Here is a 25,032-nt window from a genome sequence, read left to right as displayed (position 1 = left end):
CAGCAACCTAAGCAGGGAGGCCCAGACTTTCCTCTCCCCGGCCACTTCCACCAGCTCTTCCTGGGGGACCCTGAGGCGTTCCCAGGCCAGCCGAGAGACATAGTCCCTCCAGCGTGTCCTGGGTCTTCCCCGGGGCCTCTTCCCAGTGGGACGTGCCCAGAACACCTCACCAGGGAGGCGTCCAGGAGGCATCCTTATCAGATGCCCGAGCCACCTCAACTGGCCCCTCTCGACGCGGAGGAGCAGCGGTTCTACTCTGAGCCCCTCCCGGATGACCGAGCTTCTCACCCTATCTCTAAGGGAGAGCCCGGACACCCTGCGGAGAAAACTCATTTCGGCCGCTTGTATTCGCGATCTCGTTCTTTCGGTCACTACCCACAGTTCGTGACCATAGGTGAGGGTAGGAACGTAGATCGACTGGTAAATAGAGAGCTTCGCCTTTCGACTCAGCTCCTTCTTCACCACAACGGACCGATGCAGAGCCCGCATCACTGCGGACGCCGCACCGATCCGCCTGTCGATCTCGCGCTCCATCCTTCCCTCACTCGTGAACAAGACCCCGAGATACTTGAACTCCTCCGCTTGGGACAAGATCTCCTCCCCGACCCGGAGATTGCACTCCACCTTTTTCCGGTCGATAACCATGGCCTCAGATTTGGAGGTGCTGATTCCCATCCCAGCCGCTTCGCATTCGGTTGCGAACCGCTCCAGTGAGAGCTGGAGGTCACGGCCCGATGAAGCCAACAGGACCACATCATCCGCAAAAAGCAGCGACCCGATCCTGAGGTCCCCAAACCGGACCCCCTCAATGCCCTGGCTGCGCCTAGAAATTCTGTCCATATAAGTTATGAACAGAATCGGTGACAAAGGGCAGCCCTGGCGGAGTCCAACCCTCACCGGGAACAAGTTCGACTTACTACCGGCAATGCGGACCAAACTCTGGCACCGGTCGTACAGGGACCGAACAGCCCCGATCAGGGAGTCCGGTACCCCGTACTCCCGGAGCACCCCCCACATGAGCCCCCGAGGGACACGGTCGAACGCCTTTTCCAAATCCACAAAACATGTGTAGACTGGTTGGGCGAACTCCCATGCACCCTCCAGAACCCTGCCGAGGGTATAGAGCTGTTCCACGGCCAATCCGACGGACCCTCCTCTCCAGCACCCCTGAATAGACTTTCCCAGGGAGGCTGAGGAGTGTGATCCCCCTAAAGTTGGAGCACACCCTCCGGTCCCCCTTTTTAAAGAGGGGAACCACCACCCCGGTCTGCCAGTCCAGAGGCACTGTCCCTGATGTCCACGCGATGTTGCAGAGTCGTGCCAACCAAGACAGCCCTACAACATCCAGAGCCTTAAGGAACTCCGGGCGGACCTCATCCACCCCACGGGCCTTGCCACCGCGGAGCTTTTCAACCACCTCGGCGACCTCAGCCCCAGAGATAGAAGGGCCCCCCCCAATGTCCCCAGACTCTGCCTCCACGTCGGAACGCGTGTTGGTGGGATTAAGGAGGTCTTCAAAGTATTCCTTCCACCGATCCAGGACGTCCCCCATCGAGGTCAGCAGCGCACCATCTCCACCATATACAGCGTTGACAGTGCACTGCTTCCCCCTCCTGAGTCGCCGGATGGTGGTCCAGAACCTTTTCGAAGCCGTTCGGAAGTCATTCTCCATGGCCTCGCCGAACTCCTCCCACGCCCGGGTTTTTGCCTCCGCGACCGCCAAAGCCGCATTGCGCTTGGCCTGCCGGTACACATCAGCTGCCTCTGGAGTCCTACCAGCCAACAAAGTCCGATAGGCCTCCTTCTTCAGCTTGACGGCTTCCCTCACCTCCGGCGTCCACCACCGAGTCCCAGGGTTACCGCCGCGACATGCACCGACCGCCTTGCGTCCGCAGCTCCGGTCAGCCGCCTCAACAATGGAGGCCCGGAACATGGCCCATTCGGACTCAATGTCCCCGGCCTCCCCCGAGACATGGTCGAAGCTCTCCCGGAGGTGGGAGTTGATTTAAAAAAAAATTTAAAGCATTATTCAACAAGTCACAAAATATGCACTGTGTGTGGTCATACACATAGTCTACCCAAGAGCTGCCTGAATGAACGTGGAGGATTTTTTGCATGGTCATGCAATTTCATTTTGTTTTGAAAAAGGGTGATGAACGCTCCATGGAAAATTCCTGTCATTGGGTCTGACAGAAAATCAAATTCTCTTGATATTAATTAAAATAGCAAAATATTTGTTAAGCTCTTAGCAACTGAGCAGCCCATCCTTGACTTTTTCTTCTGTTTACAAAATGATATGACTTATATTATTTCTAGCAGGCACTGAATCTTTACATTTTCATAAAACAGTTAACCTCAATGTTTATGATTTTAGGCTAAAGTTACATTTGGATTGAAATATTGGTTATCACCAGTTTTTCCAACTGTCATGATTTAAAAGATTATTTTAGTTTAGAAGAGGTTGAACGTATGTTTTGATTTCAGTATGCCTTAAGACCTTATGTCCCAGTTTCAATGGAGTTCAACCCTGGGTCTTGGTTCCGTTACTTTGACTTCCTGTCATTTATGCAACATTACATAACCTTTCAAAAGTGTTGTCTTAATTGACAAAGCACTGGACTGAATCCTGCTTGGTAGCGCTACACAGCCATCTATAGCATCTGACTAGCATCTGATGTAAATCTGTCATTAGAAGAACTTGCAGGCTTAGCCTGTAGGCTCTCACAATTATGTATTACCGTGCTCTTACACTGTTCAGGTGGTAGAAAACCCAACAGAAAAACCCTTTAAATGTTTCATTCAAGTCTTGCGGTGTCAGCCAGAAAACCTTCCAATGAATTCCTTTATTCTGCCAAGTCAAGCCTATTTTATAGGCATTGAAGTCCATTCATCATCTTTGTAATGTTAATAATGAAAAAACACTGCCTGCTACACTTGCTTTTGTGGTACCTGTCAAAACAAAGAAAAAAACAAGGGTTGTTGGAGTAAGTCTACAGACTGGATGATAAGTGGGAGGAAGAAATTTGAATATTGTCACCCGCTCTAAAGTCTCAGTGTTCAACAGATAGTTGAGGCTTTCTACAATTGATGGATCCAGAGATTAGGAAAGCCAAAGTCAGCAAAACAAAGCTTTTTTTCTTGGGTCTTACTGCATCTACTAAAACGATATACCTCATCTTTATGTCTGTGCATCCTTGTGGCATGGTATATAATACCATTGTTTACAAACGTGTGCAGATACCTTGCACAAACTTACCATATAGAACCCTAGTGATGGTTGGTTCAGTCCAGTTTAATTCACCAAATCACTAATGAACCGAGAATCTTTTTCAAGGGTTATTATGCCATAGTAATGCCCCTAAGAGTGTAATGCTTCATACAGAGGCAATTACATTCTTGTAAATTAATCTTTTCTAAAAAATTCTTAGCCTTGGCTGTACTTAATATCTAGGCTACCTATCAAGCAATGAGCAGGCAGTGTTTGGAAGCCACATAGCTTTTGTCTTCCAGCTTTGGTATCAGTTAGCCTTGTAAGGTGGCTGAGCGGTTAGGGAATTGGGCTAGTAATACAAAGGTTGCTGGTTCGATTCTCGGCCGTGCAAATTGACGTTGTGTCCTTGGGCAAGGCACTTCACCCTACTTGCCTCGGGGGGAATGTCCCTGTACTTACTGTAAGTCGCTCTGGATAAGAGCGTCTGCTAAATGACTAAATGTAAATGTAAACCGTCAGAGTTGAGCCGTCCTGAGGGTGATGTAGTTTGTTTAGTTTTGTTTAGCAGATCTCATTGTGACGCTCTGTCACTTATGTCAGCGCCCTCTATTTCACTTTAGCTCAGCTGTGCACATGACAGCTCGTTAGAAGATAGGGTTAGGGTTAGACGCCACTGTGTGCTCCCTTTGGTCTTGTTAATGGTTGTACATCTCTTGTCCTTGACTTTTGTGAAAAGCCAGCCTAGCATTAAGTGTGACCTGCAGTTGGCTCCCAGAAGAAAATAAGTTAAAAGAAAACTAGTCAATCCATCTTGCGACGAAGATCATATTTTTGGTCTGCAAAATAAAATTTTAGTATTTGGGAATGTTTGTTTTCATCTGACTCACTCATTCGCCTGCACACGCTTAGGTTGAGGCATTCATTCAAAGATAGCTTCTTGAAATTGGTCAAATTAGTACGTTTACCAAAGGAACCAGTTGCTCCATGGTCCAGGATCATGAATTATTGGACACGCTAACACACATAATCACTTATCTCTCACCTTTTTATCCCCTTAAGTAATGGTAGGAAATCTAGATTGAGAAGCGGTTCAGTCGGTAATGCCAACACGCCACATGAATGTAACCCTAGACTATTCTGCTGAATACCAGAATGATAACTGTTTGCAGTTTGTTTTATGGTGAATAAAACACTTGATTGATGGAATCCTATTCCCTGTAGAAAATTGGTGCCTCAAAATGCACCTCAGAACTGAATTAAGCAGAGAAAAACACAAGTTTCTATAATTTTTGGAACAACACAAGCTAACTTTATATATATATATAAAAATAAAACTCTCATATTCATGACCTGACCAACACAAACTATAAAAGGACCATATGACTAGAGAGAAAGAGGGAGAGAATAGAACAAAGAAGCATACCAGATAATTTAATTTATGTTTGCTTGTCTCAACATCTCAAAATGTTTCTGTTCTCAGGGCTCCAAGCGTATCTTGAGGTCTAATGAGTATGTCCTTCCCCCGGACGGGCTGATGGAGACTGACCTGGAACTCACCTTTTCCCTCCAGGTTAGATCATTTAGTATAAACATGTATTGGGGAAAAAAACATTTGTGCCACTGATGTATTTCGTCTATTGAATTGATTGATGGCATTGAAGATAGCACAGAGTTAAAATATTTTTATAGGGACAGTGTATACGTTCTGTGTGGCAGCTTTTGGACCAGCCTACACACATTCTAAATACTCTTTTTAAGAGAAGGAATATACATTACATTTACATTTATTAATTTGGCATTATTGAAGTTCTAATACAGTATAAGTGGTCTGAACACTTAAGATGTCAGTGTTGCTTGGAAAAGCTTTCGTAAATGCATTTGCTCTGTTAGTTATATTGGGACAGTTAGCATTGTCAATCTGCTAGCCTGCTACTGTAAAAAAATACAATGTCCTCTTCTTAAGGTCAAGATTATAAATGGTATGACATTTACACTAAATTCTTCAGATGCAGTTGTATTTCCTCCATCAACTTTAATTTTACAGCGACATCGACCTCAAACCAGCTGGGTCTGCCAGTGCTCATCTTAACTGCTTATGCATTTATTTATTTTTCAGAAGCACAACCATGATGCAACAATTCATTCATGGTTGATGAATTTAAGAGTCTATTTAAGCAAAGGCAGAGAAGCCCACTCTTTCGTTTCTTTCTTTTTTTAAACGTACATCCAACATTAGATCAAAGCCTTTTTCTCAGGTGAAGGATCTGAAAGCATCAAAGACATGAGGAAAACTAGTTCATTGTTTTGAGCTGAAGGATACAGCGTGATGTAACCTAGTGTCACGACCATCTTTGTTTTCTGCCTTTCCTCAGTATCCCCACTTCCTCAAAAGGGACGCAAATCGGTTGCAGATAATGCTCCAGAGGCGGAAGAGGTACAAGAACCGGACCATTTTGGGTTACAAGACCCTGGCGGTGGGAGTAATCAACATGGCAGAGGTACAATGACAAATAAATATTTCTTTTAGTACAGAATTAAATATCTTGTTAGAACAGTTTAAATGCATTCAAGTCTACCTCCCACTTACATTTGGAGTCTCATGTTGACAGAACAATAAATCTAAGTTGAAGTTATTTAAATGTAAACCTATATTATGGTTCTAGAAAATACTATTTTGTAATGTTTTTTTATTTTTTATTCCAAGGCATTTTGTACCTTGTTTCCCCATTTTAGGGTACTACAAGTATTTGGGGTATTAACTCCAGAGCAGTGTATATCTATATTATATCTATGTTTAAGTTTACCTTTGGGGATTTATTGAGGGTGTTCCCTCATGAGAAATACAGCAGTGTGAGGCAAATTAAGATGCCTGTAATAAGCCTCTAAAATGTAAACAAATCAACTGCGGACCTTGCAAGAATCCTGGACATCCCAAAATCAATAGCTCATCATGGTTCGTCACTAAGAAGACAAAAGCATTGGTGAGGTCAGCTGTGGGATATGACCCAATGAGCACCACAGAGAGTAAACTACTTGATGCAAACCACTCATAAACCTGAAGAAAATTAAGTCCAGGACTTTAACCTCTTAGTCTCTAGATCATGTCAGATCTTGAGTGCTCAAAGAGGGAACCAAAATAACAAAGAAAAATCCAAGAAATGTTGGTTCTGACTATATGTTCGGAATGAATAGTGTTACGTTATTTATTCAACTACTTAAGTGTCCCATTTCCACCTCAGCAAAAGTTGCATCACTTAAAGTGACATTTCATGGACTTAACTATGGCAATAGGGAATCTGTCATATCCAGAGGAAATACTGTATATGTCAACAAAGTTGTCAGGCATGAATTCAGTTTGAAAGACAGGAAGACTTTTGGAGCACCTGTGACAAAATGGGAGAATCCAAATGTATGAGACATGGTGTAGTATGCACAAGGATGTGACCGTCGCTGCTGTTTATCACACCAAAGTGGTGTGCTTGAGTGGGACATGCTCCAGATTTGAATGGGTCTGTGTCCTGGATAGTGTTCCCATTGCAAATTGAAGAATAAAAACACGTTCATTGTGCATGTGCATACTAGCTTCCTTTGTGTGCTCAGAAATATGTGTGTCTACTGTAAAAAAAAGAAATCTGTGTCATCGTGCAAGCTTCTGTGTGTGTGGTTAGGTGATGCAGCACCCGACAGATGGAGCTCAGATCCTCGGTCTCCATAGCAACGTGAAGGAGGCTCCAGTGCGTGCTGCCGAGCTCAGTGTGTATTCCCTGTCCAGCCAGCCCATTGACCATGAGGATAGCAGCGGGCAGACTGGCAACAAGACCAAAGCCTCAGGTGGGAGCCCCAGGAATCAGGCTTGAGTCACAACTTGAGTTTTGAGAGATTAAAAATGACTTTAGGCACTCAAGGATTGGAGGGTAAAATGGAGTAAAATAGTTTAGCTTTCACCTGTCAAAAGATCAAACGTATGCCAAAGAAGTAATTATTCACTCCCAAAAAAATTGGCTGATAATTCTAGTCTCTACTCTACAGTGTCTAAATGTTGAGGACAAAAAATGGTTTAAGGTACCCTACCCTTTTTTTAAAAGCAAACTTTCCATTTTCTATAGGTTTTTTAGTATTCCATTGTTCATTTTCCCTCCACACATTTCCACACTTGCGTCTGAAAATCACAAAATGGTTTATTTCTACTGAGGTACATTAAGCTTATCACAGTCTTAAGTCCGATGAGGGATTGTCCTTCCAGTATACCACTAGCCTCCACAAAGCCCTAACCAAGACAAATGAGCCTTAGCACTCGTCCTTTATAATCAATGTCACGGCAGGAAATGGGAGGTGTTTATCTCACTCTGCATAAGGCTGTTACCCATCTAAGAATCAGAATCAGAATGGGTTTTATTCGCCATGAAAGTTTGCACTATATATAGGAATATAAAGTTTGAATATATAGGAATCTAAAATTTAAATATGAGGACTAACTATACTAAGGGTACATAACTAGCAAACTAAGGGTACATAACTAGCAATGGAATTAGATTAAAATAAACTACAATAAAATATAAGTTGCAGTAATTTACAATATAAAAATACAAATATTACAAAAGGCTCCTCGGCCTCTGAGAGCCAAAATGGCACCTAGTCGCCTTACAACACAGCTCCATGTCAGCTGTGCAGATGCAATGGAACCCACTGTGAAACCACTCCCCACAAATGAAGTCTGTCAAGAACGAGGTGGCAAGGCCTGACACAGTGAAAACAAACTCTGACATAATACAGGTCATTCATGCATCCTGCACTATCATTTGTCCTTGAGGCGGCTGTGTGGGTTGTACAGGGGGGGGGGGGGGGGGGGGATTTAAGGGAGCTGGTGTAGAGATGTACACAAAGCGAACAATGGATTGACCATGGCCTTGTACTACCTCCTAGACCGCTCCCCAGATATGGACAACTACTCCGAGGACGACGACGACAGTTACTCATCAGAACAGGAAGCTAGTGATGACGCAGTCCAACCACAGGTGAGAAACAAACATGCATATCATCCAGATCTAATGATAATTAACGATGGCAGAACACACTAACTACAATCTAACACCTAAACACACCAGCACGTAATTTCTGGGGGCCAGGAATAACATGAAATCTTTGTGTGTTGGTTTTAGTCATGAGTTGAGGTTTTCTCCACAAATCTTTTTTTCTGTAGGACTTGTATGATGAAGATGATGAGGTTCAAAGAAAGTCAAAGAAATCCCGGAGGAAAATGATCCGGACAACGTCCATGACAAGGGTAAGAATGTTCACCTAATGCTTGAGGTACATATTTAAGAATTTATAAAAAATCCTTAAACATTTCTTTTTTTTAAATACATATTTATCTATATCCCTTTGACTTAAAATGCATGGGATAGCAGCCACATTTTGCCAGGTCTTATCACTGCATAAAATAGAGGAAGATAACAGAATGATATAAAGATTCCTGCTTATGTTCATTAGCCTCTTTCAAAATCCTGTATTTTTGGACAATGGAGTCTATTCAACACTATCTGCTAATCTGCTAATCTGTCAGGGCTTGTCGTGTCTTAGTCATGTACTGTTTTAGCATGTCACAGATGATGTCCACAATCCTCTCAGGTTAAGCCGAACTTCAGTGACAGACATGAGATGTCCTTTCAACCGTCGATGTAGTCAGTCTGGCCTGATCGATACGAACACTTAAACTCACACACAAACAAACTGTATGTAATGTACAGTATACACCACTCCCCTGCCACTTTCATCTCTCATGAAATTCAGGCTGTTTATTTTGATCAATAAGCCTCCGTGTTTTTAAGGACATGTCCTGATCTGACACATTTAACAAAATGGCACACATCGTATGTAACCTAAGCTCACTGGAATCAAAGACATTCATCCTAGTGAATGCCAAGTGACTTGTTTATGCTGCCAAGTGCTCGGCTCCTTAAATCCTTAATGATGGCTGACAGGACCGGCATCTTAGGTGAAGCAATGTAAACCACTGACGGATTAGTGAGATGAGTTTAAATGTCCCCACCTTTAATGTGTCAGTGTGTGCAATGTGTCACTGCAAAGAACACAGAGCTTCTGTCAATGCGTGATTTTGATGCAAAGGAGATGGTGGCTGAGAGTGGTTGTCACTTGATTGAGATCCTTGTCTTATTCTGTTGTCTTCCCGCTCTTCCCTTCTTTCTCCCTTCCACTTCTCACTTCTTAATTTCCTCTCTTATTTTCTGTTTCTTCCCTTTATCTCCTTCCCTGGCTTTCTACAGCAACCTAATTTCAAACAGAAGTTTGTGGCCCTATTGAAGAGATTCAAAGTGACGGACGAGGTTGGTACACACATACTCTTAGTCACATCTGTGATGGAATCTTTTTACTACAAAAAACAACTATGTAATGCTGACTACAAATTGCAATTCGTTGAGAAGCTGAGCCGGGTTGACTGATCTCACAAGCAGTGGTACCGAAGCATGCACATCCCTATAGCACATAATGTACCCATGATGCTACCTTTATTTGTTATATATCAGTTAGCTGCTGAATTGGTTTCAGCCCAGTTCAAACCCAAATACATCCCTGGGTGTCCTTCTTTTACTTGCATAGCTGTATTGACGTGCTTTCACATGAAATAATTAGCGAGTTACGTTCCCAGGTCATTGATCCTTGTTTTCAGGCCAGTCTAAAGGCTGTTCAGTTGACCACAGCTGTGTCTCTAACCCTTACAACCTGTCTAGCAGCCTCATCAGCCTTTCCTAAGCTTTGCGCTGCCATCACCTAACCCCTCTAACAGTATTATTTCTCAGCTCCTGTGTAGGCAGTGACCCAGATAGAACAGCAGTATAGGACTGTTGTTCAATGTGCTATGTACTGTAAACGGTGAACTCTATTAAACTATACAATTTGCACCTTGTTTGCTAAGAGAGATACTGAAAAATCCTTGGACTTCAATGAGTGGATAGATTTATTGTTCTGTAAAAGTTAATCATATCACCCTACTAGATGTTGACTTTTCTATTGTTTTGCCTATTACAAACCGTGCCTGTCAATTAGACATTTTAAAAAATATATTTTTTTATTAAGAAATGGAGCACATTAAAAAGATCTAGTTAGCAAATCAGACAGTTGATTAATTATAACAAGCTTGTGATTAATAATAGCCTTTTGGGGTTGAATTTTAAATAGTCTCTGCTATGTTAGAAATTACTGTATATTGAGAGAAATGGACATTCTAGTCTGAAAACATATGGCCTTGAGACATTGATTAATTAAAAATGTACCTTTGAAATTAATTATGAAGTCTCAGCTCACTACCAGTCACTACCAGATTCATTAATTAAAGTTCTGGGGTGTGTGTTTTTGTTTTGTCCATATTTTTATGTAAATGTGTATTCATTTAATGTAAAACCTTAACAGATGCTTCAATTTGCTATGGCCTACTGAAATTATGTTGTGAAATTTCTTTAATTTGATATAATGAAATAGATGTATTGATTGATTTGTGGTTTACTTTGCCAGTTGTTTGACAGAACTTTAATCCTGTTGCAACAATAACATAAAAGCTGATTCAAAGCCAATACTAATCAGTATATGTCATTTGTTACAATATCAATGCTAGCCATGTATCTGGAAAAATAAAGCTTTTCAAATTGCAGTCCTGTTGTAAGAGATTCGTGTCATTTATGGCGTATTGTGTTTTGCCCTTTTAAAATGTAGGTTTTGGACTCTGACCCAGTTGACCAAACCCAGGAGGTGGAAGAGGACTTGGACCTTCTCTACGACAGCCTGGAGGTGTACAACCAGAGCGACAGTGGACCAGAGATGGAGGACAATGAGAGTGTCCTCAGCACACCCAAACCCAAACTCAAGTGAGTCACCACTACTTTGTCTGAAAGGGTGATTTCTCTCTATTGAATATCTCCCATTTCCCTTTGAGGACCCTGAAATATCCTCTGAAACACAACGATTATCATGAAAATAAATTGGCATAGACTGCAATTCTTCAATTTTCCTCTGTAGCAAATGTTCACATTTACAAGGTTTGGAGTCCACAGAGGGGAAAAAAGAACAATTTATGTAACTTAATGGACACACACAATCAATAATTTTGAATCTCTCTTATGTTGCGTTTGAAAAGCACATCTTGTCATCTATTTGTACTCTCTGCTGTGGCTGTGTTCCAGGCCTTTCTTTGAGGGAATGTCTCATTCAAGCTCCCAGACAGAGATTGGGAGTCTGCACAGTCAGAAGAGCCAACCCAGAGATCAGACTCTACCTGTGAGTATTTTGAAAACCGGTTAACCACATGTGATGGTAGCAAAGCACGCTAGAACATCCCACAAAGCATCCATTATTTGCAGTACTTTTATTGGTATGACGCACAAAATATGGGTTCAATTACCCCTCACAAAGGCATTGTTTAATTATTATACATATTTAATTATTATTTGCATGGATTTTTTTGGTTTCGGCAAATTCGTTTTTTTGACATAAAATCAGAGTGTATCTACATCGCTTTGAAATGTAGACAGTAGAAAGACAACCAACATGCACACGACAGCGCTAAAAGTATCAGTAAAAGCATTTCCTATTCTGTTGGACCTATATAGAATTTTCTTGTGTAATGGATTGTATTTTAGTTGGAAAAGCTCTTGAGCGACCCCCAAAGGAAATTTTATGTAACTGCATCCTGTGTTCTGTAGGGCGGGGATCTCTTGTCTCCAGAGAGAGCCAAAGTCATGGGGGGCAAGTATCAGGATGACACTGCTGGAGTGGAGTCTATTGCACGAGTGAGTGGCCTTAGGTTAAGCAATATATACACTCAAACTCACACACACATACACACACAATTGCATCAGACCATTAAAAGGCATCACAGCCCTTTCCCTTTCTCTCCTATCAATCTCTCTCTCACTTTCTCTCTCTCTGCCATTATCATGAATCACCCCCCATATGTTTATCTTCCACTGGGTCAGCTTGATGTGAACAAGAGGGCATTTACTGTAACTACAAAGAGCTTGATTATTGCAAACAGACACACACACACACAAACTCCAAAGCAGGGAGACTCACTCACTAATTGTCTCTCACAGATTCAGACACAAACATATGTGCACACACACGCACACACACACCATGTAGCCTTGCTCCAGCTGGTTGTGATAAGAGCTCGGCCCTGGTTTGTTGTTCTTGCCGTAGCGTTCTCTCTCACGCTCCATTGGCCCCTCCACACTTGTTTGCCCGCAGCCACGGCAACTTGGCCACCTGACGATGCATTTCCCCCTCTGAGTTAAGGAAGGAACTGATGAGGTGGGGGGTGGAGAGAGAAAGAGAGTTTATGAGAAAGGGAGCTCTCCCTAGCACACGGGAGTGTAGCGAAATTACTAATGGCCAATGTGCTCTCTTGGTGAATGTGATGCAGAGAATACAGTGCACAAAGTTACCAATGCACACAATTTCACAGACAAACACATTATACACACCTTAGAGCAGGGGTCCCCAAACTACAGCCCACGGGACGAATATGGCCCACCCACACATTTGGACCGGCCCTCTGAACAATGCCATATTTTGAAAATTAAATTTTAAATAGGCCTATATGTTTTAATCATATCATATCTGTATTTGATAATGAAGGTTATCTTTCAAACTAAAATTTCTCTGAGTTATTAACTATAATTATTAACGTAAACAAAAGATTTTGTTAGATTCACCCACCAACAGAATGGTACATTCGATATAATGTTCCATCGTTCAATAATAAACTAATCTAACATAATTAATACATTTAAAATCATAATAAAATCTCCACAATAATACGAGGAGGAGATCTATATTCTCCACTTCGCTGTGGAGACAGTTTTGTGTCTCGCAGCAGGCTTGCAGTAGGTGTTTACATCCACAACACTTTCCAGGAGAGATTACAGGGAGTACAAAAGCCCAGGCCGTCATTTTACTGTACAGTGGTGTTTACAAACAGAAAACTATAAATCATTCATGTCATTTTCTGGTTTGATAACCTGGTTATCATTTCTTTTATGACACTGTGGCCTCCATTGGAGGGAAGTGAGAAAAAAATACTAATATTGTCGAAAACGAGATGAAAGACAAAACAAGCTTGCATTAATCTCCATTTTAGTGAACAGTAGTTTATTACATTTTTTGTTTGTTCACAGGAGGCTGAGGAGGACGATTTGGGCACTGGCGCCGGTACGGGCACAGGGGACTCCAACCACAGCCACAGTCACAGCTGGGACCTCAACACAGACAAGCTCCCAGGGCCCGTAGCCAAACTGTGCAAGACAGAGTCCCAGACCCAAATGTCACCCAGGTAGCTGGACACACCCACTCACAAACACAAGCACAGGCACACCGACATACATAAACGCCCATGTTTAGACTGTAAACTTTACTGTTCCTTATCCTCCTACTGTCTACTTACAGTTCTGCCCTTCCTTTTGCTCTTTTTTAATTTTTATTGTATATAAGTAAAACGGAGAACAAGCTGACGAGGCGTCCTCGGAGCACCTCCATGAAGGACAGACAGAACTCCAAGACCCAGAGCGACAGGACCAGCAGTATCGACAGCGAGACGTCTCCAGACTCCAGGATCTCTGTGCAGGTGTGTGTGTGTATATATGTGTGTGTGTGTGTCAGGCTACATTTCTGACCTCGTCTTTTCTTCCAGGTGCCCCGGAAATCAGTTTATGACCAGTTGAACCAGATACTCATCTCCGATGAACAGCTTCCAGAGAGTATTATCCTCATCAACACCACAGACTGGCAGGGCCAGGTATGTGTGCATGTGTGAGTGTGTGCACTTGTGTGTGCGTGCACTGGAGCTGTGGTGTGTGAGCTGCACATTGAGCTGTGTTTATGTGTTTGAGTCTGTGTGATAAGGAAGCAAGGTTGAAACTTTTCCTTACACAAGCGTTAACACAACTGTGTCATTTCCATTTCCCCCCACTCTGATTGACACTCACCCACCCACCCACACACAGACACACACACACCTGTGAGATAAATCAGTTGCCAAAAATCTCCTTTGATCTCTCACCGCTCTCCTCACCTCTTTCTGTATCCCAATTTGTACACCTCATTTATGTTATATTCGTTTCTCTTTTTTAACCTCCAGTATCTCTCAGAACTCCTCCATGAGCACAGCCAGCCCATAGTGTGTACCATCTCCGGTGCTGACGTCCAGGCAGCCTTCAACACCATCGTCACCAGGATCCAGAGATTGTGAGAACATTACACATCCGTCACCCTCTGCTAATGACGTGCATCAGAACATGAAAGATAGAGCATGTTTTAATTATCTGTAAACGTTGTGTTTATTTTGGTGGTATATTTGCGTAACCGTACAGATATGTAGATATGCAGTTTAGGCAGAGGCACAAAATGACTTATATAGTATAATATAGTTTTGATGTATACTGTAAAATGTACAGTATATGTAGTATATACTGTAGTTTTTATAATGTTTATATAAATACATATTGTAAAGTAAAGGATATACAATGTTTTGATATACTGTACATGACACCAACGTTAAGATCTATAGTGGAATAATACATGAAAAATAACATTCTTATCCCCCTTGTAGTTGTAACTGCAATGCTCAGACCCCTCCCACCATCAAAGTGGCGGTGGCCGGAGACCAGAGCTACCTCAGCACTATCCTCAGGTGCTTCGTGGAGCAGCTGGCCAACAAGACACCCGATTGGCTGAGCTACATACGCTTCCTGGTCATCCCTGTTGGTAGGTAATCTGAATTTGGTAGAGGGTCAGGGCCAATTGCATATTGACTTGAGTTGGCATACTACAAACGCACTTTTTCTCTGTCACAATTACTTAATCAGTTGCTCACTCAATCTCTCTCAAATGCACACACATAGAAAGGCACGCATTGCAGAACACCAAAGCTCCAGAGACTTGGGAACAACCTATAAGCAAGACAAAACACACATATTCTACAATACGAAACTATCCTTGCAGGAACCCATCCTTTGGCCAAGTACATGGCATCGTTCGACAGCAAGTTCAACAACATCTTCATGGACGGGGGCTGGAGGGACCTGTTTGGGAGACTAGAGGCGCCAACATCAGGTACAGAAGCAATATTTTTCATTCAAACTCTAATCGTTTTTGTTTGTTTACCACCTGGTGTGTCTATGTGATTGTTCTCTAATCAAACTTAACAACCACAAAGACTGAGCTGTAAAATACAGTTTACCAAAATATCTCTGTCAAAGCTGCAAAGATGTCTTGAAATGTGTCAGGTTTTACAGGCTGTCCTTTCTCGTGTTTTGTTCTAGACAACATAGATGTAGCGGGCCGTGTGTCTCAGTACCTAGCCGGGGCCAGCGTCTCTCACCAGTGCCCCATATCTGAGGCCATGCTCACCTACAAACAGAAGAGGTATGTATAAGGTTTTGGGGGGAGGGTTGTGAGTGTGTAGTACAAATAATAATAATGGCATTTTTTTATTTTATTAAATTGAGGAGAAACTTTGTATGAATGATTGTTAAGTGTGTGTGTGTGCATGCATTTGCACATTTTGCTGTATATTTTGACCTATTTTGCGTGCTAGGATGTCTGGTCCTATATACTTTAGAACCTTTTCTCCATTGTTACCTATTGTATATGATGACCTTTATTGTATTTTCTTACGGTCCAACACAACACTGAAACATATTCCATTATGTTCTCCTTTTAAAATGTAAATACATCCACAGATTCTCATATCCACAAGTACATCCACAGTCAGTCATTTTGAAAACACAAATTAAATCCATAAACAATATTTGGTGTGGATTGACTACTTTGAAGGCAGCGCCCAGAAACCTAAGCATTTTTGTATCTCGTTTACTTCCTAGATAAAGAACAATTAGAAGCAAAACGTGAAATGTTGTACACTGAGTTTTTCTCCCTGTTTTTCTTTTTATTTGCATTCAAGGAAGCGAAGCTTGTATTTTGATTTTTACATCAGGTACCTTCCACAGCCGTTTGTTGCCCCCCACCCCCCCGGCCCTTCCTTCTGCATTGTGTCCCTCAATGGAACCGTTGTCTTATGTCTAATGTCTAATCCCACTCACAACATGTCTGCTATACGTCTGACGTCTTAACTTCTGCATTGGGCTCCCCTTGTCTTGGTTTGAGTATTGCGTGTCTTAACCGCTGTTTGTTTTTGTGTGCGTGTGCGTTTGGTTGGTTTGGTTTGGATGTAACATTTTGAGATAATGTTACTATATTTCCATCCACCTCATTTTAATGCAGGTACCACAAGAAGTGTATCTTCATGTAGTGTGTATTGTGCATTCTCAATAGCAGACTTGGACAAAGAATTGGCCCTAAACATCAGTACTCCTACAATGCAAGTTGACACAGACGTAAAGTAAGAAATGGAAGATTAACCTACGAGGGAACGTTTAAGTACCTTTTAAAGGTTGTTTGATATCTATAGAAAAAGGACATTATGTTCTTGAGGTTTTAGAGTAGTAGAAATAATTATAAAATGATTCCGCTGGGAGGAAATGAGTATGAGGGGTGGAGGAGTGCAGCTAAGGAGAGGTGATGACAGTTGAGACATACCATCATAAGATTTTGGATGACTCGACAAGACAGAGTGCAAGAAAAGGAGAGAGTACAGTAAGTGGAGAACGGAGGTTTTGGAAGCCATTCGGCTCACCCTTTTTGACACACATACACACACACCTGCCCAGGAGTGTTGCCCGCTGCTCCCTACGTTATTTTCTCCCTGCTTTTGTGCCAGGGTAAAGCTCCTCAAATGGCAATTCCTGCTTTGTCGGAGTGTCTGTGGAGACACACATACAGGCTGTCTCAGACAAGACAAACATATGAACATCTAAAGGTCACTTGGCCAGTTACCATCCTCAGAATCACAGAGGAGCATTGTAGCCACAGAGGGCCACTAGCTGTGAGGTGGTCACAATTGCAAATCAGTCAGAACCACTAAGGACAACAGCAGTTCATTATAGGCTCTCAACAATAGTAAATACAAAAACTAAAATGTGTTTTGGAACAATTTGATAACAACTGTGAGATCAAAATAATGTTATATTGGACACAGGGAAATTAGTCATCCGCTGATTGGCTGATGGCGACAGTCCTGTATTAAAACAGGTATCAAGTATCATGGTAAACCAACAGTTTGTTATTTGTTGTTGTAGTTTTGTATGTTAGGGTGCATCTAAATGATCAGAAGTGTACTTCAAACCTCCTTTTCTCTGTGCTAACATAAAATCACTAGAAATCTTACAGCTAAATGTCAAGATGGATCACTTCCATATTTCTTTTGGCTGTCTTGCTATGGGAGGCAAACTAAAAAGCAAGCTTCGGTGAAAATATGCAAATGTCGTTTGATATTCTCTCTAAAGTGCCATGTGAAAAGCAAGAGAGTTCTGCCAGGGAAATGTACTTATTGTTCCTGGTCTGTCTCAAGCTCGCTGTCCTAATACAAGCCTCCCATCTGCCCAGGATCTCTAAAAATACACTGTCTTTGGCCCCATTTTTACAGGTTATTTTGGTTCTGTAATGGCCCCCTCCTGTTCCTTGAGCACTGGTTTAGATAACTGCATTGAAAATGCTAAGATAGGTCAGATCAGATAAATGCATAATCACCTATTTAGCTGTCAAGAGCAAAATTAAGGGGAGTTCACTGAAAATGGTTGACTTTACTGAAACTCTCCAGATATAAACACAATCTCGTAAATGGTGCCACCAAGCACCGTTAAAATAAAATATATATGCATCACAGGTAGTTGTAAAAGGATGCAGCTAAACTTTATCCACAGACAACCAAAAAGAAGAAAAAAAACATGTTCAGAGCAAGACTTGAGCAAGGGTGAGATTTTGCCTCCTACATGAAAGTCACTTACTTCATGGTAACCCTTAAAGGTGACACTTATATAAAGCTATAAAATGTGACCTTTTATAATGTGTTGATTCAGAAGACACTTTTATTTAAATCAGCACACAGTCCGGGGGATTTGATCCTCCAACCTGTTAATCTGCAGTTAAGCACTACTGAGCTATACCCTCCCTTTTAAGTGCCAATTGATCTTCAGACAACTATGAAGGCTTAAAACATCAAAGATTTGAATGTGCTGTGTGGTGAGATCTCATATATGACACATTTGCCCTTAGTGTCTGTATGCAGTATGTTTACCTTTCAGAGATTCTAAAGGTATCATTCGATTTAAGTCACAGCTTTTACTTAATGTGAAAGGTGTTTTATTTAACCATAGGATAGGACATTTTTCAAGTAATTTGGACAGGGACCACCCATTCATACTTATGTTTCAGTTCATTAACACTCATGATGACCTAGCAGTCACTTCTAGGGGCTAACAATATTCACCATTGTACAAATTAGTAATGTCATCCTGCCCCTCGACCACTCAAACTCCTCTCACTGTCCTCAGCAGGCTTACAACACCACTCCGGTCGGTCAGACCGAAGTGTTGTAAGAAATGCCCCCACCCCCATCTGTTACCTACTCACGCCCCCTTACAGCATGATGTCATTTCTCCAAAATGTTGCCGGGCTTTTTCGGTCCACACACTTATACCCACCTAGATGCCATGCCTCATCGACATCGATCAATTGACATGCTGCAGCCATCGCCTCACCCTCACACCTGGACCCAATCACACCTTCACCAACCCATACAGACACCAGTTCCTTGTGTGTTCTGCTGATATGAAACTCACTCCCCCTTCTCTCATTATTTGTTTTGACAGCCCGGATGAGGACTCGTGTCAGAAGTTTGTGCCATTTATTGGGGTAAGGGAAAAAATACACAATTGCTCACCCTTCAGGCTTGGGTTGTTACCGCTGATATTAGACAGCTTATCGTAATTTAAACATATTCCATTTGTAGAGGGATTCAATTAGTCCGGTGTGCTTATCCTGGAACGTGTGCTATTTTTAAGGTGGGGTAAATGAGTGGTGTAAACAGGACTGTTTGGAAATGTTTGTTCATGACCTGTTTAAAGCTTCGGTGCCTAAACGCTTCTCTTATTGTCATCTCCTCAGCTGGTGAAAGTAGGGATTGTGGAGCACAATCTCTCCACGTCTGGTAAGAGATCCTGCATCCTTATCTACATGACTTGCTTGTGAACTATTTGAACTGACTCAGATTGCGAAATGCTACTATCTTGGATCTTTCATTTTAAGAGACTAAAGGTTTAAGCGAATCAGCAGTGCCAGGTGTAAACGCCGGTCTGGTCCCAGATTTGACTCTCACACCCTTTTCCTTGCTCTGTCTCCAGTGGACTCCGATGACGCCATGATAGGGGGCGTCAACATGCTGGGCTCCCCTCCACCACAATCGGTGCCCTATGGGAAGGACTTGACCTGTACCCCACCACCCTCCCCCTCCGTCTCTGCCTCCCTCTCTGGAGCTGGGTAGGTTTGGGAACAATTTAAGCATTGCTTGCTTCAGTCACAGGATTTTATATGATCACTGATCGAAGTGGAAATATCCTGGTTAATGTCAACTTACCCTGTAACATAGCCTTTAGATAAATATATACTTTATTGATCCCTCAGAGGGAAATTTGTATGTATCTATAACATAGCCTTTATAGAAACATTTTAATAGGCATCCATTTGATCTCACATCTCAATAAAAAAAAGTTGTGTTCAAAATAAATATTTAAATATAATTTGTATATTTTCACTTAACAAATGCATGACTGGCAGTGACTTTGAATGTATTTCTTGTATGAACCAGCACAAAATACATAAGAAGCCTATAACGAACATTGGCTAAATATATTTCACATGCACGCTCCAGGCAAGTCAGGATCGTGCAATTCAAAACTCCTTTGTCCTCTTGCCAAAGATCTCCAGGGTCAGGCGGTGAGGTGATGGGCTTGCAGGTGGACTACTGGACCTGGCACGGCACCGACAAGAAGAGGGAGGGAGAGAAGAGGGATGTGGGCATCAAGAACACCCTGAAGAGCAACTTTCGCTCGCTGCAGGTGTCGCGCATCCCCAACGGCGGGGAGCTCACCCCGCCACCCGGCATGTCCATGACCGTGGTCATGAAAGAGAAGAACAAGAAGGGTCGGTTAAGCTCTGTGCTTCAGTGCTTGCAAACAGTGTACCTAATCCCATACACCCCTCATTCAACTGATGGCCTTGCTAAGTGATGTGTAGTGTTTTATCTCAGCATGTGCAGTTGGTGTCTGACCCTTTTAGAATGACATAAGTGTCAATCTTAATAAGTGTATCTAAGATCCCTGCAATTATCTCTAATCTTGTGCTTGACATAAAGCTTGCGTGATTCCAATAAATGGGTGGTATTGTGTAGTTCAATTGATATACTTTATAGTGCATTTATCTCTCTCTCTCTTTGTTTCTCTCTCTCTTCTACTGTTTGGCAAAAAACAGTGATTTTTTTGAGTAAAAAACCCAAGGAGAAGGAGGTTGATTCCAAGAGCCAGGTGATCGAGGGGATCAGCAGGCTGATATGTACTGCCAAACACCAGCACACCATGCTGAGAGGTAGGCATCTCTCTTTGTCTGTCTCTCTCTGCCTCTCTCTCACCACACACACCCAACAGACTTTGCACACACACACACTCACACACGCACACAAGAGTACTTAACCCTTGTGCTGCCTTCGGGTCACATGACCCAAAGGTTCATAACGAACCATCATTGTGTTTACCCAGTTTTACCCAATACAAAAACTAATAAAAATAATTTTCTTTTAACCTTTGCAATGTGGGGGGTCTGAGACAGCCCAACGGTTAAAAGAAAATGCTTCACTTTGTTTTTGTATGAGGTAACTTTGTCGCAATACGACGGTGGGTCACACGGCTGATGGGTCAGAATGACCCGAAGATAACACAAGGGTTAAAGTCTGTGACCTTCAAATTACACTCAAATTTAATTCTCTAGATGACACAAAAATACAACACTGCCACCAACTGGTAGAGAAAGACATAAGTACATTTTCTGTTAATTTCACCTATTAGCTATTTGTAATTTCCTATGTCACAATGCGTGTCTGTCTGTAATCCTCCCTCCGTGTAGTCTCAATCGACGGTGTGGAGTGGAACGATGTCAAGTTTTTCCAGCTAGCCGCCCAGTGGCCCACCCACGTCAAGCACTTCCCCGTGGGGATATTTGGCTACACCAAGCCCATGTGAGATCGAACTGCCACTGCCATCCTAGGAACTGATCCTGATCAATTCAAGTGATAGGAAAGTTCTTATACATACAGAGAGAATCTGGGTAGAATTCCATTCCGACATGTTGCTCCCTCAGTCTGTTCTCAACAATCTTAACTCGGTAGACATCAGGCAATCGGTAAATTGTTCCAGTTTGCTCGTACCTCAAAAGATGTGGAGACTGCATAAAGTATCTGTTGGATTGATATTATGTGAAGCTCCTCTTTTAGCAAATATATATTTTAAAAAAATGCTATCAACTTTTAGTTCAATTATTTATATTATTTGGAATTATAAGACACCATGCCATCTAATTTGATTTATTTGGAAATCATTTTTGTGTTATTTTGTCTACATTGCAAGAACAACATCTTAAGAGCACCTTTTAAGTATTAGAGGAGCTAAAACAATTGAAATAAATAAATTAAATCTCCTAAACCATTTTGTCAAGTTGTCTCCAATTTGGGTGCCCGAGGAGGCATTGAGGAGCAGAAATATGTCTAGAAATGCTGGGGAAAAGTAAGAGAGCCCATGTTCAGTTTTGAATTCTCCTGAGGTTTCTCTGAATAAGCAAAAAATGATAACAACAACCCCTAATCCCTTTCCTGTGGAAATTATCAACTTTAAAACCTGTGTTCTTGGTATTACATGGATGTTGTTGTTAATGTTACTAGTTTAAACACCAGCAAAAAGAGAGGAAAAACCTTTTTGTTAAAAAAGTAAATGCTGCCTTTTAATTATAATAGTATATATTGTGATTAGAAATAAACAGCCACCAGTAATGGCAGCTTTGTTTGCACTTTGGTTACTTTTTCTATTATTTCTGTGAAATCCGATGTGGTTAAATGTATTGTATATAATGTAAGGGATTGGAAAGAGTGTGTTTGAGTGTGTGCCGAAGTGTATTATATGAAGAGAGGGTATGTAGATGATTACAGAGAAAGGAATTGCGGTGATATTTTCAGAGGATCCCTTTCTGATTTGGAGTAATGTACTGGCTCTCTTTTTATCTCTGTTTTTGATACACTACGCTTTAGCTAGCATACTTGCCTTTTTTTCATTTACAAGCACAGTGTATGGAAAGTAAGGAACTGTAACCTTTACAGCTGTATAATTACAAGAAACAGACATGCTGAGGAAGGACTTAAGTGAACATGGTGTATTCTGTATGGTATCAAATATTTACACAGGTTTGTTCACTTTCTGTATAAAGGGTTGCCTCTATAAGTGAGCTGTATGAATTGTGTGGTAACCACTCAAATCCTGTTTGGTCAGTTCTGACTGTACATGAAAAGTTAGTCTTTCAATTTCACATAATTAAGTAAATATAAAGAGAAGACGATTTTGGTATTGTGACAGAAATTCAATTTTAAAAAAAAACGCTATTGTCCATGCCCATAGGGGTAGAAAATTGTCTTTAGACAAATCTTATCTAGGGGTCTCGGTGATGTAAAGGGTCCTCTTCTTATATTTAGTTATATAATACATTATGTCAAACTCCAACTTTTACTGACTTTTGCTTGAAGCTACAAAAGAAGAAATGGACATTTTAAAAGACAAATAGTCTTAAGGTTATTAAAACAATGCCAAGGGCTCTGCAGTTTGGTTCTCAGAGGGAATTTTCCATCATGGTGCTCTGTTGTTAACTGTTTACTAGTGACTTAAGTGGTTTTATTTTTCTACTTCTTTAATTCTGAAAGACAAATCCCTTTACTAACTAGTGTGCCGTATTCAACAAGGAATTGCTGTATACTGTCCTCTGTAACTGTTTTTATACTGTCTTTTAAGATAGACACACTCCTATGGAAAGACTTGTGAAAAAAGGATTGTCAGATTGATTGACTTGAAATTGCCAGAATACTGGGTGATGTGTGAAAGTAATTGTGATATTATTTGAGCATTTTCTTTCACCTCCATCTATGAGAAAACCGGTTTATAGAGGACAGCAACTTTTCTTTTGCCATTTCTCAATTATTTTAGTTTGGTTATCTTTTCTCTATTTACTTGGCACAAAATGTATTGATTTTCAACAAAAATTTGTGTTGAAGTTTGGAATATTGTGTGCATGCATGTATCATATTCTTATCTGTGCTTGCTTTGAAGGGATACTATGTAGCCCAGTTGTCCATTTCAACCATGGGGAAACTATGACTTCTCTTGTTATTTGATATGGTGTTACTTTTCTAGTTTGTTCAGTTATTCATGTTTTCACCAGAGTAGCTGAATACGGTTACAACATTGTTTGTTTCCAGGGGCTTTGACCAGTTCTGTATGGATTATTAACAGTCAAGGTTCACTGTTTTTCTCTTTTATTGTTTTGATTTGGAACGAGAGCTGGTCTTCATTGGTTTTGTGCATTATGTATTTCTGAAACACTTGTTTTGGTCCAGTGGAAGGAAGCCTTTATCAGGAGTAACTGGATTGTCAGATAACAATAAAAAGCTTATCAGCTTTTTGAAATATACTTTTTAGAAGTTTTTGCACAATTATTATTGTCATTTGTAACAGTGTTACTTTTTAATGAACCACTAAAGAATACAAGCTGAAACCCTTTTGCTTTTTATCTGTCATGTTTCATATCCATTGTATGTATTGGCTAACAATATGTTTCTTTCTATATGAATCCCACTTAAAACAAATTACTACTTTAAATGCTTACTAAATACATCACATTATACAGGACATTAATAGATGCTTCACAAACAGTTAATGAACATTTGATTGTTATATACAAGTTTTAACAGGTACTTGCATCTTTTGCTTTAACAAATTACATTTAACTATTTAAATATGATGCAAATGGTTAAATGACAATTTGTGAAGATGTTGTAGTCCCTACAGTAAAGTTATGGATTTTAATAAATACTTTAAAATTTAATTTAATTTCAGTGGGACCAACATTTCTTTGTCAGAAGTTCATATTTTCATTTGTATATGCTCCTTTTATTATTCTAATACTTTTCAAAGAGTTGACCTCTTTTTTAAAGGAATTCCATTTGGAAATTGGATTTTGGAGAGTTTAAAATGTAAGTGAAAACAAGGATATTAAAGCAGTGTGTTCTATCCTATAACTGAGTCAGAAAAGTCATTTTAGACCAGGAATATCCTATGTCAAATGCTACTATTAATTTTAACACCCACACATCTCAGCTTTTGTAGCTACAGTTTTTGTATTTAAATTGACTTAGTAGCGTAAGTGAAGTGTCCTATCACCAGCAGATGGCAGTGGTACAAATCTTAGTCTTGGATACAGTCGTCATTATCTGCATGAGGCAGGTCAGACTATAGCTTTGTCATGCCTTCCGTTTATGCTTGCTGCAAATTATGTTACAATTTGGGATCCATACTGCCAGATGACTAAAGATGACTGTGTTGTAGTGCAAAATGCAAATCAAGATGTATTTGACACCCGACCCGTAGTTTAGCTGAACTAAATTGTAACGAAATGCATCTTAATTAAAGGGCAGCGAATACATGAATGGCTCAATGAGGCTTTACATATTTTACCGAGTAGCTTGCTGTCCATAGTCTTTAGAAAGGGATACAGATAGACATCTCAAGACACCCGATGAAGTGTACAGCCACGCCCGAAGACGTCATCGT

At 41.2% G+C, this 25,032-nt stretch overlaps 1 protein-coding gene across 2 annotated transcripts in view; it reads left to right on the top strand.

The window, feature by feature from the left end:
- Window positions 1-23,893, top strand: part of si:ch211-126j24.1 (phosphofurin acidic cluster sorting protein 2) — a 40,463-nt gene extending 16,570 nt beyond the window's left edge. Inside the window, exons 3-25 of one of the 2 annotated variants that reach the window (XM_062448051.1) lie at window positions 4,692-4,781; window positions 5,584-5,709; window positions 6,880-7,042; window positions 8,135-8,226; window positions 8,412-8,495; window positions 9,496-9,555; window positions 10,940-11,091; window positions 11,407-11,500; window positions 11,926-12,012; window positions 13,399-13,553; window positions 13,712-13,844; window positions 13,911-14,015; window positions 14,358-14,464; window positions 14,829-14,983; window positions 15,221-15,331; window positions 15,541-15,643; window positions 16,182-16,214; window positions 18,988-19,030; window positions 19,283-19,325; window positions 19,519-19,654; window positions 20,094-20,317; window positions 20,645-20,758; window positions 21,293-23,893. In XM_062448051.1, the coding sequence (XP_062304035.1) occupies window positions 4,692-4,781; window positions 5,584-5,709; window positions 6,880-7,042; window positions 8,135-8,226; window positions 8,412-8,495; window positions 9,496-9,555; window positions 10,940-11,091; window positions 11,407-11,500; window positions 11,926-12,012; window positions 13,399-13,553; window positions 13,712-13,844; window positions 13,911-14,015; window positions 14,358-14,464; window positions 14,829-14,983; window positions 15,221-15,331; window positions 15,541-15,643; window positions 16,182-16,214; window positions 18,988-19,030; window positions 19,283-19,325; window positions 19,519-19,654; window positions 20,094-20,317; window positions 20,645-20,758; window positions 21,293-21,408 (2,526 nt within the window). In that variant the 3' untranslated portion in view covers window positions 21,409-23,893. The remainder of the gene's footprint in view (window positions 1-4,691; window positions 4,782-5,583; window positions 5,710-6,879; window positions 7,043-8,134; window positions 8,227-8,411; window positions 8,496-9,495; window positions 9,556-10,939; window positions 11,092-11,406; window positions 11,501-11,925; window positions 12,013-13,398; window positions 13,554-13,711; window positions 13,845-13,910; window positions 14,016-14,357; window positions 14,465-14,828; window positions 14,984-15,220; window positions 15,332-15,540; window positions 15,644-16,181; window positions 16,215-18,987; window positions 19,031-19,282; window positions 19,326-19,518; window positions 19,655-20,093; window positions 20,318-20,644; window positions 20,759-21,292) is intronic. The other variant, XM_062448052.1, reaches the window with a different exon arrangement.
- Window positions 23,894-25,032: the final 1,139 nt, after the last annotated feature.

The sequence above is a fragment of the Osmerus eperlanus genome, chromosome 22, assembly GCF_963692335.1.
Source record: "Osmerus eperlanus chromosome 22, fOsmEpe2.1, whole genome shotgun sequence".
NCBI classification, from domain to species: Eukaryota; Metazoa; Chordata; class Actinopteri; order Osmeriformes; family Osmeridae; genus Osmerus; species Osmerus eperlanus.
The sequence above is the reverse complement of the archived record's forward strand: the minus strand, read 5'-3'. Positions and strand labels throughout refer to the sequence as shown.